This window comes from Olea europaea, unplaced genomic scaffold (genome assembly GCF_002742605.1).
Source record: "Olea europaea var. sylvestris unplaced genomic scaffold, O_europaea_v1 scaffold1924, whole genome shotgun sequence".
In the NCBI taxonomy this organism is placed as follows: Eukaryota; Viridiplantae; Streptophyta; class Magnoliopsida; order Lamiales; family Oleaceae; genus Olea; species Olea europaea.
In genome coordinates this window covers 110,347-124,016 of record NW_019237064.1, presented here as the reverse complement: position 1 = coordinate 124,016, position 13,670 = coordinate 110,347, and the positions used below count along the sequence as shown (strand labels likewise).

The window sequence follows — 13,670 nt, the reverse complement described above, 5'->3', positions numbered from 1 at the left end:
TGGATTTTCAACAATTTCAATTTCTTCATAAATTTCTGCAAGATTTCTGATACGACTCGATCCTTCGGAGGGACTATCATGAGGAGATTGAGGAGCAGGAGAATGAGGTGGAGTGGCATCTTCACTTGCATTTTGGCTAGCGTCTCCTTCTTAGAAAGGAAAAATTACGTATTCTTCATTTTTCGGAACATTTCAATCCAACGAACTTCCTTCGTCAAATTTCGCATCTCTACTAATAACAATCTTTCCATTGCAAGGATTGTAAAACTTGGAGCCTTTAGAGTTTGCATCATAACCGATGAAAATAAACTTCCCATTTTTCTCATCCAGTTTTAATCTCTTCTCATCTGACACATGAATATAGGCAATATTACCAAAAACACGTAAATAAGAAACACTAGGTTTCTTACCACTCCAAGCTTCTTGTAGAGTCATGTCTTGAACACTCCTTGACAGGAAAGATTAGACAAATACACAGCACATGCAACAACCTCGGCCCAAAACTCCTTCTCCATACTCTTGCTCTTAAGCATACTACGAACCATGTTGAGGATGATTCTATTCTTCTGCTCCACAACACCATTTTGTTGTGGTGATCTTGGAACTGTAAAGAAATGCCGAATTCCATTGGTATCACAAAAATTGTTAAACTCCTTGTATCTGTTGAACAAGAGATCCCTATAGAAGCAGAAGCAGAAGTGCCTGAAAATGTGGAAGAAGAAGTGGAAGAGGCACAAAAAATGGAGTTATTCTCAACAATAAATGAGTCAGTAAAATGCAACATTATTTTTGGAGATGAAACTAAAGTTCCAATAAAAGGCAAAGGAGATGTTCTTGTTCGTGCTAAAAATGGAAGTCATCTTTTGATTTCTCACGTTTATTATGTACCTACTTTGAAGTCCAATATTTTGAGTTTGGGACAATTACTTAAGAATGGCTATGACATTCACTTGAAGAATCTTTGCCTTATTTTGAGAGATGTTTCTCATAAACTGATTGCAAAGGTGCCAATGGAGAAAAATGGAATGTTTCTACTCAATGTTAATGTTGACCATCCAAAATGTAAATAAAAATGAGTAAATAGAAAAAATAGTTTGAAAATAATAGTTGTCAAATAGGGTTTTAATTTCATGAACTCTGAATTGTATTTATAATAGTTAGATTTTGTGTATTAGTTATTTGTAATTGTTAGATCACTTTAATCGAGTTGCTTGAATTGCCTCTAGTCATCTTATGTTATATTGGTTATCCACATCCCGCACATGAAGTTGAAGTAGTAATTGCATCTACGACGAACATCATAATTTTTATCGAGTGAAAAATGTTGGAATCTTGAGATTAATTTGAGTACATGTACAATAAATTTGAAACTTCAAGGACTGAAAGAATGAAATTGGATACCTAGAAGAACTAGTTTGAGATTTTTATGAACTTTAAGGACGCCATTTAAAATAAACTCCCAGCTGTAGATGAATTATTCAAACTGGTCTTCTCACATGCTTAATTTGGAAAATGTCTATGTACCAATTCTCTTTTGTTGTTTAAAATGTCCATTCTCTCTATTGGAGTATAAGTAGATGGAAAACTAAGTTAGGTTTGAGATGGAATTCATAAGTGGTATCAAAGCGGAACCCCAAATTTAATTACTCATGAATGCACAAGAATCCGTGCATGTGTGCGATAAAAATTCGCATAAAGTATGTACTCTAGTTATTTTCAATGACGCATGATGATGAATTCTCGACATGGTGGAGCTTCCATAATGATGTGAGCTTGATACATTTGAAAATAACTTAGAACTCGATAAAGCGTGTAATGTTCTCGATTGAAAAGACAAGGGCAGAAGATTTCATTAATTGAGCGAGTTGTGACGATCATATATAGGTCATGATTATTTTGTGATACTTCGTTTGGTTGAGAATTAGTAGAGATGTGCGAAAAAGTCTATATCAATAAATATAAAGACGATTTGCCAAAAGTTTACAAAATGGTTGAACGACTTCAACTATCAAGTTAACATTTTGAGATAGAACGCTTGATTCCTAAAACCACTCACTTATAATGGAATTTTCCCGTCAAATTTGCTTGTAATTACTTAGGCATATGGCACCCTCAGCTTAGATAGAGGCCAAATTGAGGCTGCCTTCCCAAAACTCTACTTTTTTATATTAATATTTCCAACCTTTCATTTTTTAGGGACGGCCAACGTTGGGTAGACAAATAAGAGTTCGCCTCGACAATCAACTTAATTAGATATCGAATTTTGAAGTACATGTACAAACATCTAAGTACATCAAAAGGGATTTGGCATCAAGTTTGTGAAAATGTTGAAGTTAATTTCCACCCAAGATCTGGTAGATTTGCAATAAATAACTCGGACCAACTTAGGGCAAACTTCATTAATAATGCAAGGTAGAAATAACAGGTAGTACACAGGTTTCTCATGCGAAATGGATTGCAACATTTAAGGCTAATTCATTCTCATGCATACATTTCCAACAAATATAGATTTTCAAATAACAAAGCAGCACCCACTCTGATTGCTATTCTAATTGATTAAAGAATACTTAAATTACTTATCAACACTTATTAATGCAAGAAGCAAGCAATTAGTGGCCACCACCAAAGCCTCCACCTCCACCAAAGCCACCTCCACCACCTGCACCAAAGCCTCCACCTGCTCCAAAGCCACCTCCTGCACCTGCACCACCACCTATACCACCTCCTCCACCACCACCAAATCCACCACCCCCACCTGCACCTCCTCCTAATCCTCCACCAGCACCACCTCCAAATCCACCACCACCTCCTGCTCCTCCACCAAGTCCACCACCTCCTCCTCCTCCCAGTCCACCCCCAGCTCCACCTCCAAGTCCACCACCACCACCACCACCACCTGCTCCTCCACCTAGTCCACCTCCACCTCCTAGACCACCACCTCCACCAAGCCCACCTCCTGCACCACCTCCAAGCCCGCCATGATGATCTAAACCTCCACCTCCACCAAGTCCTCCTCCTGCACCACCTCCAAGACCTCCATGATGACCTAAACCTCCACCTCCACCAAGTCCTCCTCCTGCACCACCTCCAAGACCTCCATGATGACCTAAACCTCCACCTCCACCAAGTCCTCCTCCTGCACCACCTCCAAGACCTCCATGATGACCTAAACCTCCACCTCCACCAAGTCCTCCTCCTGCACCACCTCCAAGACCTCCATGATGACCTAAACCTCCACCTCCACCAAGCCCACCGCCTGCACCACCTCCAAGACCTCCATGATTACCTAAACCACCACCTCCACCAAGCCCACCACCTGCACCACCTCCAAGACCTCCATGATGACCTAAGCCACCACCACCACCTAGACCACCCCCACCACCCAAGCCACCTCCAGCACCACCTCCAAGACCACCACCACTACCACCTCCTATACCACCACCACCACCAAAACCTCCTCCAGCCCCACCTCCTAGACCACCACCACCTCCTAGACCCCCACCTCCACCACCACCAAATCCTCCACCAAGCCCACCAGGTCTAAACCCCCTCTTATAAATCCCATGTCCTATCCCCCCTCCAAGACCAGGCCCACCAAATAAGTGTTTATCCCCTTCATCTTCCCTAACATTAGCAAATACTACGTCATCAACTAGCAAAACAATCGACACAAAAACCAGAACAAAACGAGAAAACGAACTCATTGTAAGAAAGCCCTAGACATGCAACACAAGTCATGAACTTGTACGTGTTATAGGGCTATATATAGTGAAAAATGAATAATTTTATTACCACATGGTAGGTCCACTATAACTCAACTGTCACCTTCTATAGAATTAATGTAGTTTTATAACAGGACAACTTATTTACTGTTCTCACCTGTCCCCTGCTTTGTACTCTCAATGACACCACTGTTGTCATTATTTCTTGGTTATATTTAATTTGGCTTTGAGAGTCACATTCGAATAGTTCATATTCCTCCAACTAATAAATATCCATAATGGTATTGGTCAATTACTCAATTTCATCGAGCATCAGCGTTTCCGAGAGGTCGAGCGCTCTCCTCTACCATCAACGTACGCAATCATATTTATTAGTCCTCCATCTTTCATATATATAGAAACCAAATAGTGTCTCGCTATACCCTACTTCAAACTCTTGGTGACCAGTTTCGCTTACGAGCTCAATATAGTATCAAAACAATAAATGTAGATTGACTTTTTGTCATCAAATCTCAAGATGCCGCATTAGAAATATTTTTTCACATGGTTAATGTATCGACTTCTCTAATGGATAATGGGACTTTGTGCTACATTAAGTTGTTAAGAATTGCTCCATGGATATAATTGAGAATGTTGCTCTTGGGGATTCTTTGACAACCATGTGACCAGATGAATTGCGGAACAATAGATCAAATTCAAATCTATTTTTAAAAAATTTACATATCTATATGATGACCGATTAAAATAATAATAAATCTGATTTATGTAAGAGCAAATTAGATGGTTAAATTTTCAGATCATGAGTTTCATACATTTTACGAAAAAAAAAAAAAAAAAAGAAGAGAAGGGGGTGGAAGAAGAGTTATTACATTTTTCTCCATACATAGCATAATGACTGAGCGGAAAGCAACGCTTTGAAGGGCCGAAATTCCTTAAAAACAAACCTAATATTTTTATAATGCGGACTTGCAATTTTTGCAATATTATTTTGAACACACAGGGCAATAGTCAAAATCAATCATGTTATATGGCCAAAGTCAATGACAGAAAAGTATTTCCAGATTACACTTGGTCGTTTTTCATTGAAGAGTGAAAAAAAATCATAAAAACACTCAATCATGGGCTGCCATATCATTCTGTTTTATTTTTTCATGGCTGCTCAGCATTATTCAAACGGTATGATTAATGCAGACAGAAGAGGGAGCTGAATGCATTCAATGCACACAGAGAAATAACGTGATAAAGGAAAAGATAAAGTTATCAAGGCATGCAGACCAAAATAAGCTAACTCAGAAGTAATAATTGTGATAGCAAACTGCGAGTATTAAAAAATAATGTGTAAGCCTGTTGTTTTCCATGGCACAAGTTCAAACTCTTCTATACCTATGTCAGATTTAGAACTTGAACGTAATGAAATAGATAGACTTATTAATATTTATTACACCATACGGGCGTGAACTTAAAAATAGTTTGGAGGCCCGTTGGTTTTATAGCACAAGTTGAAACACCTCGATACGTACCTATGTCAGATTTAGAACTAACTGAATGTAATAAAATGGATAGACAAATTAGTTTTGATTAACTTCTAAGGTTTGCTTGGCAAAGATTAACTTTGTTTTTAAACTGGTTAAACATAATTTTTATAAAATCCACAACTTAATTATTATGCAAACATTATATTCTATAAGCTCAATACTTTTAAGTACTTAAAAGCAACAACTAAAATTAGTTTGTAGTTGTTGGTGTTAGTTTGATGCCCATTCTTCGAGTAATGTTCTGTAAAATCACATTACGAATTTACGTTAGTTTATTTGCGTGTTATAATTTGAAGTGATTTTCTAAGGTTTCATGATCATACAGGATGTCACAAATTGTATACTCGATGGATTGGGTATGGTAAGACACAATTTGTGATGTGATCAAAATTATGTCGTTCACAATCGGTTCATAAAGTTGGACGCTTTATGTTGATAAGATTGTATTATTCTTATTAAGATTTGTCTAGATCTTGAAATAAGAACAATAATGTGTTTCGATGCACATTGAACGGGACCGCGTAGATGACTCATTTGTGACCGTTTGAAATAAGACTCTACTTGATTATCAAACAAGTCACCTAAATTCTAAGTGAGTAATGTACCTTTGATTGCTAGTTCAAGTTCTTTGAGATACCAATGAGTGAAGTCTTAAGTAGAAGATTGATCTCGGTGTTTTGGGAATCGGGCCGAAACAATTAGAGATCATAAACTTACAATATTGGAATTCATTAATCATTGAGATGAGATGATCGTCACTCTACGGTATTTTTCTAGGCAAATTGAATCTGAGCTCAGTAGGTCGACGATGAGATCGTTGGACTTTACATTGTGATTTGATCACAACGAATTTGCCGTATGAAAATGAGACTTAGAGGGTAATGCATGTTGAAGGGCAAAACGGTCATTTTTCCAGTTTCAACATATTGACGGTCAAATGGGGGTTGACTTGTGGAACGATAATCAGAAGATATTGTTATTGGATCATAATTTGCTTCTATAACTATCACTCGACTCGAGAGTGCAATCTCGATTTTTTGGTAGAATAAGTCGGGATTAATAGATGTATCTCAATTGGTCAAGAGTTGACCCAATTGAAAACATCTATTGGAGCTTGGGTCATGTGAGTCCAATTAGGTCCCTCTCTTGGCTTCAATAAAAGGTGTGTGACTTAATTGGTCTACTACAATAAAGTCTAAGAAAATTTGTGCAATTTTCAAATCCTAATAGGTCATTATAAATATACACATTATTGGCATATTTTGTGATGATTTTAGGGTTAGCCACTTTTCACATTCCCCAAAAAGGAATAACACCTAGTGGAGAACGAGGGAGAAAATTTAAGGGAGGAAGCAATTAGCTAGGCCATTAATAGCTCCTTCAAAAAAGGTTATCATCTTCCCTTTCTATATATGTGAGGATTTTATAATCCAATGATCTCAAGGTCAATCAAGTTCTTATTTACATGATTTTAATCTTCAAAGGAAAATTAATTTCCTATTATGATGATTAAAATTCATTAACCAACAAATGGTATCAGAACCAAGGTTATTGTATGCCTTGAGTAGGATTAATTTTTTTTTTAAAATCCTAGTGTAATATGCATTTTAGTTGGGCGGTGTTAGATTATTTGATTTTGACATGTTTATACTTTAAATATGTTTAAAGTTATTGTTGAGACACTTATAATCACTTTTGGCCCTAGAATTTCTTTTTACTTTTTATTACAATTCATTTATTATGGTTATTCTCTAGAAATATTGTAAGCCATAAGGTATCAAGTTTTTTTTTTTCTTCATTTTTCGTTTTTATATTTTGAGGAAGAAATGTAAACTTGTAATTTCAATGAAGAAGGAAGAACAAAGAGCAAGAAATAAAACCAAAAATACCAAAAATCGGATAGCAGCTGCCTCACAGGGCAGCTGCTGCTGGAACCAGCAACAGCAGAAACAAAAACAGAAACAGAAACTGCTGCCTTGCGAGGCAGCAGCAGGCTGTCGGAGGGCCGGCTCCGGCGGCTGCGTCGGTGGCGGCTTATTTTGGGTCGCCGAAAGTGTGTGTATTTTTGGTGAAAGTATGTTTTCTTGTTAGGGTTTGAAAATTAGGGTAATTTGAATTTTTTGGACATTTTCTTTAAAACTTGGATCAATGTTATTGGATAATGGTCTTGCTGGTTTTAGGTTTTGAGCCTAAAAATTAAATTAACCATATTTTTTTTGTTATATGAGGTGGACTACAAAGAAGATTGAAGAATTGGGCCGGAATGTGGCCCAATGTAATTTTTTTTATCCATGTTGTAATTTAAATTCTTAGGATGGCCCATTAGTGATTATTATTCATTTAATTATCGCTTTTACCGCTTTATGGATGGATGAATGTTTAATTATTATCGCATGTCATGTACATTAAATGAAACACCACCCGGTGCACTAAAATTATATACATTTACATTTAAATATTTTTTTATCACTCTAAAATTAATTAGAGGTCGTTGAAAAATATTTTATAATTAGCGTCATTATAATTGTTTATATTTGGCGGACTAATTAAGTGAAAATCCAACGGTACAAAATAATAAGTGGGAGAGGGTTTATAGACATGTATAAACCTATGGCCTCCTCCGTCATCCAATTTGTTATTAAAATACGTATGTTTAGTGTCGAATTATATCGGTCTCCCTATAGGAAAACTACGTTATTTTAAATTAACTGAAATTGGATCTAGTAATAGAATTTCTTTAAAAATGAAATAATGGGATGATCATCCTATAGACGTCATCTTATATATTTCGAATATTTTAAAATTATTGACGGATGTTATTACACTTATATATGAATATTTTGGGGGACTTCCTATAAAAGATTTCAACAAAATTATTCATAGGCCAAATAATAATCAATCCTCATTTTCTTGTGGCATGAGATGCCTAGCTCAATAAAATGAGTGGGAATGTTCTAACCTTGTCAACAACTACATTGACCTCCTATAGAGAGCGTGTTTAAAGTTGTAAGGGTTTAAGGTTTTTTTATTACAAATATAATTTTGGGTCTACATTTTCATATTCATATACACGCATCATACAAAGATTATTGCTCATTTTATTAATACGCGAATCTTTAATTTTACAGAAAATGTCGCTTAATCCATTATCAGTAATACTTAACAAAAATCAATTCGTGGGAGTAAACTACGTTGACTGGAAAAGGAATCTTAATATTGTTCTTACAGTTGAAAAACACAAATATGTGCTGGATAAAGTTTGTCCTAAGGCCCCTAAAGATGACTCCACAGAATCTTAAAAGGCTGCATATGAAAAGTGGCATCATTCTAATGAGTTGGCCTGTTGTTACATTTTGGCATCCATGTCAAATGTGTTACAACAAAAACATTAGAATATGCAAACTGCTTTTGACATAATAGAAAGCCTTCAAGAGATGTTTGGACATCAAAGCCGACAAGCTAGGCAAGCCTCCATTAGAACAATTATGAACACACGCACGAAACCGGGAACATCTGTAAGGGACCATATGTTAACCATGATTGGTCACTTTAATGCTACAGAGGTTTTAGGAGCTGACATTGATTCCAAGACACAGATTGACATGGTCCTTGAGACTCTTCCTGAGATGTTCTCACAATTTATAGTTGATTATAATCTACACAAGATAGACATGTCTCTAACGGAATTAATGAAAGAGCTACAAAATGCTGAATCTGTTCTAAAAGCTAGGAGTGGAAGTGCTTTGATTGTTACGGTCGGACCCTCTCATCCTAAGCCTTCTGGTGGCAAAGGAGGAAAGAAGAGGAAGAGGCCAAACAAAAAGCCAGATAACAAGTCAAAGGGGAAGAAAACTAATACCGATAGGAAACCAAAGGGAAAGTGTTTTATTTGTGGACAAAAGGGTCACTGGAAGAGGAACTGCCCAGATTACCTAACTAAGGGGAAGCAAGGTAAAGGCAATAATGCCCTATTCATTGAGTCATACTTAGTGGTTGATTCTACTAATACCTGGATTGTAGATTCTGGAGCCACTAATCATGTTTGCAATTCTTTGCAGGGGTTCCAGGAAACCAAGCATCTCAGTGAAGGGAAGTATACTCTTAAGGTTGACACAAGAGCAGTGGTATCTGCCAAAACTGTTGGCACTTTTATTTTATGTTTTGAGAATCGTAGGCATTTGATATTAGATGACTGTTATTATATTCCCAAACTTACACGAAACTTGGTTTCCGTTGCACTTTTATATCGTGTTGGTTATTCGGTACTTTTTACCCGTTCTACGGTGGTTATTAAGTTGAATAATTCTGTTATATGTTCGGGTCACATGGTTAATAGTCTTTATGTTTTAAGTCCTTTGATTGGCTCTATACATGACACTACTGCTGCTAAGAAAAGAAAGAGGTCTCTAGTACTAATGAAACTCTCTTATGGCATCTTAGATTGGGTCATATCAATCTAAATAGGATTCAAAGATTGGTAAAGGATGGTCCTTTAAATGAGTTAGAGGTGGAACCTATACCAACTAGTGAATCTTGTATAGAAAGAAAGATGACCAAGAGGCCCTTTAAGGCTAAAAGACTAAGGGCTAAAGAGGTTTTGGAGTCAGTACATTCCGATGTTTGTGGACCTATTAGTACTCAGGCTACAGGAGGATACGAGTATTTCATCACATTCACAGATGATTACTCAAGATTTGGATACATATACCTTATGTCTCACAAATCTGAAGCTTTAAAGAAATTCAAGGAGTTTCGGATGGAAGTTGAGAAATAATTAGGTAAGAGTATCAAGGCCCTTCGATCTGATCGAGGTGGCGAGTATCTATCCCAAAAGTTTAAGGTCTATTTATCAGATAATGAGATATTATCCCAATTGAGTACACCAAGAACTCCCTAACATAATGGTGTCTCGGAAAGAAGAAATCGAACTCTTTTAGATATGGTAAGATCAATGATGAATTATTCCTCATTGCCTATATCCTTTTGGGATATGCACTACAAACAGCCATTTATATCTTGAATTTGGTACCATCTAAGTCAGTTTCCAAGAGAACTCTTGAATTGTGGAATTGGCACAAGCCCAATTTACACCACATTCGGATATGGGGATGTTCAGCACATGTGCTAAAGGGAAAGACAAATAAGATGAAATCAAGATCAAATGTTTGTTTCTTTGGAGGATATCCAAAGGGAACGAGAGGTTACTACTTCTATAATTCTCTTGATAAGAAGGTATTTGTTAATACAAATGCAACCTTCTTAGAGGATAAGTATACAGAAGAACACAAGTTTACTACTAAGATTCTATTGAAAGAGATGTTAGAACATGGTTCAAACAACTCAGTTCCAGATTTTCACATAGAATCTAATGGTGATGACTTGGAACCTCCTACTGAACCAATGGTTGCTGATGAAGTAAGTGAGCAAATGATGCCCACAGGACCTCATAAGCAAATAGAACCAGAGGTAGTAGAAAATGAGGCACCCATTATTGTATCTCCACATGTCCCTACAAATGGGGATAATGAGGATGTTGTTCCTAACCAAGGACATGATCAAACAGTGGGAAGAAAGGAATGACCTTTGTTCAGACTGGACAATCAGGCCCCTTCAACCATTACTCGTAGTGGGAGGGTTGTGAGACCACCTTCTAGGTACTTGCTCTATGGAGAATCCTATCAGGCGATCTCTACTGAGCAAGAAGAAGATCCCACTTCGTTTAACGAAGCAATGGAGGATGTAGATTTTGAATCATGGAAATTAGTCATGAACTCAGAAATGGAATCTATGTATTCCAACAAGGTTTGGGATCTTGTAAATGCACCTAATGGGGTAAAGCCTATAGGATGTAAGTGGATCTATAAAAGGAAAAGAGGTATAGATGGAAAGGTTGAAACCTTCAAAGTAAGGCTAGTGGCTAAGGGTTTTACCCAAAAAGAAGGCATCGACTATGAAGAAACCTTCTCACCGTTTGCCATGCTTAAATATATTTGAGTCCTTTTATCCATTGTCGCTCATTATGATTATGAGGTTTGGCAAATGGATGTCAAGACAGCATTTTTAAATGGACGTCTTGAGGAGACCATTTACATGATGCAACCTGAAGGGTTTGTGAAAGAAGGCTATGAAAGGAAAGTTTGCAAGTTACAGAGGTCCATTTATGGACTCAAGCAAGCGTCCAGATCTTGGAATGTAAGATTTTATCAAACTATCAAGACCTCTGGTTTTGAGCAAAATCTGGATGAACCTTGTGTGTACAAACAAATACAAGGGAAGAAAGTAATTTTTCTGATTCTTTATGTAAATGACATTCTACTCATTGGAAATTATGTAGGAACATTGTCATCTGTAAAGAAATGGTTGTCACAGCAATTAGATATGAAGGACTTGGGAGAAGCTAGTTATATTTTGGGAATCCGTATCTTGCGAAATAGGAAAAACAGAAGGATTGCATTATCCCAAACTTCATATATTGACAAAATATTGTCCAGATTTACCATGCAGAATTCCAAAAAGGAACAACTTTCTTTTAGACATGAAATTCATCTATCTAAAGAGCACTGTCCTAAGAATGCAATGGAGATAGATTGAATGAGAAAGGTTCCTTATGCTTCAGCTGTGGGAAGTCTCATGTATGCTATGTTTTGTACTACTGGATATTTGTTATGCTGTGGATATTGTTAGTCGTTATCAGTCTAATCTAGGACCAGAACATTAGGTAGCGGTAAAGCATATACTCAAGTATCTTCGAAGAACGAGAGATTATATGCTTGTCTACTCAAGACATGATCTGAATCCTATTGGATATACTAATTCCGATTTTCAATCCGATCGTGACTCTAGGAAGTCTACATCGGGATTAGTATTTACACTGGGAGGTGGAGCTGTGGTATGGAGGAGTATCAAGCAATCTTATATTGCTGATTCCACCATGGAGGCAGAATATGTAGCGGCTTGTGAAGCTGCTAAAGAAGTTGTATGGTTCAAGAAGTTTCTTTTGGACCTTGACGTGGTACCTTTGGCAATGGGCACTTTATTGCTATAATAGTGAGGTGGTTTCCAATGCTAAAGAGCCGAGGAGTCATCAGCGTGGCAAGCATATCGAGAGAAAATATCACATTGTTAGAGAAATTGTTCATCGAGCATACGTGACGATTAGTAAGATTGCATCAGTAGATAATCTTGCGGATCCGTTCACTAAGACCTTACCAGCTAAGGCTTTTGATGGACATCTTAAGGGGATGACTATTCTTGATATGTCACACATACTCTAAGAAGGGCAAGTGGAAGATTGTTAGTTTGATGCCCATTCTTCGAGTAATGTTTTGTAAAATCACATTATGAATTTACGTTAGTTTATTTGCGTGTTATAATTTGAAGTAATTTTTTAAGGTTCCATGATCATAGAGGATGTCACAAATTGTATACTCGATGGATCGGGTATAGTAAGATACAATTTGTGATGTGATCAAAATTATGTTGTTCACAATCGGTTCATAAAGTTGGACGCTTTATGTTGATAAGATTGTATTGTTCTTATTAAGATTTGTCTAGATCTTGAAATATGAAGAATAATGTGTTTCGATGCACATTGAACGGGACCGTGTAGATGACTCATTTGTGACCGTTTGAAATGAGACTCTACTTGATTATCAAACATGTCACCTAAATCCTGAGTGAGTAATGTACCTTTGATTGCTAGTTCAAATTCTTTGAGGTACCAATGAGTGAAGTCTTAAATAGAAGATTGATCTTGGTGCTTTGAAAATCGGGCCAAAACAATTAGAGATCATATACTTACAATATTGGAATTCATTAATCATTGAGATGAGACGATCGTCACTCTAAGGTATTTTCCTAGGCAAATTGAATCTGAGCTCAGTAGGTCGATGATGAGATCGTTGGACTTTACATTGTGATTTGATCACAATGAATTTGCCGTATGAAAATGAGACTTAGAGGGTAATTTGAAGGGCAAAACGGTCATTTTTCCAGTTTCAACATATTGATGGTCAAATGGGGGTTGACTTGTGGAACAATAATCAGAAGATATTGTTATTAAATCATAATTTGCTTCTATAACTATCAATCGACTCGAGAGTGCAATCTCGATTTTTTGGTAGAATAAACCGGGATTAATAGATGTATCTCAATTGGTCAAGAGTTGACTCAATTGAAAACATCTATTGGAGCTTGGGTCATGTGAGTCCAATTAGGTCCCTCTCTTGGCTCCAATAAAAGGTGTGTGACTTAATTGACCTACTACAATAAAGTTTAAGGAAATTTGTGCAATTTTCAAACCCTAATTGGTCATTATAAATATGCACATTATTGGCATATTTTGTGGTGATTTTAGGGTTAGCCACTTTTCACATTCCCTAAAAAGGAATAACACCTAGTGGAGAACAAGGGA

General features: G+C 36.8%; 1 protein-coding gene across 1 annotated transcript; it reads right to left on the bottom strand.

Annotated features, from left to right (window-relative positions):
* Positions 1-2,609: 2,609 nt before the first annotated feature.
* On the bottom strand, positions 2,610-3,921 carry LOC111379058 (glycine-rich cell wall structural protein-like). Its single transcript, XM_023002384.1, has 2 exons — positions 3,880-3,921; positions 2,610-3,716 (listed from the first exon to the last, which is right to left on the bottom strand). The coding sequence occupies exons 1-2, from the start codon at positions 3,919-3,921 to the stop codon at positions 2,610-2,612; spliced, it is 1,149 nt and encodes a 382-aa protein (XP_022858152.1).
* Between the last annotated feature and the right edge of the window lie 9,749 nt (positions 3,922-13,670).

Bases quoted from the DNA above. Each gene is read 5' to 3' on its own strand.
- LOC111379058 (XM_023002384.1), bottom strand. From the start codon at position 3,921: ATGACAACAGTGGTGTCATTGAGAGTACAAAGCAGGGGACAG. The intron at 3,717-3,879 runs GTGAGAACAGTA...TTGCATGTCTAG, and splicing joins GAGTACAAAGCAGGGGACAG to GGCTTTCTTACAATGAGTTC.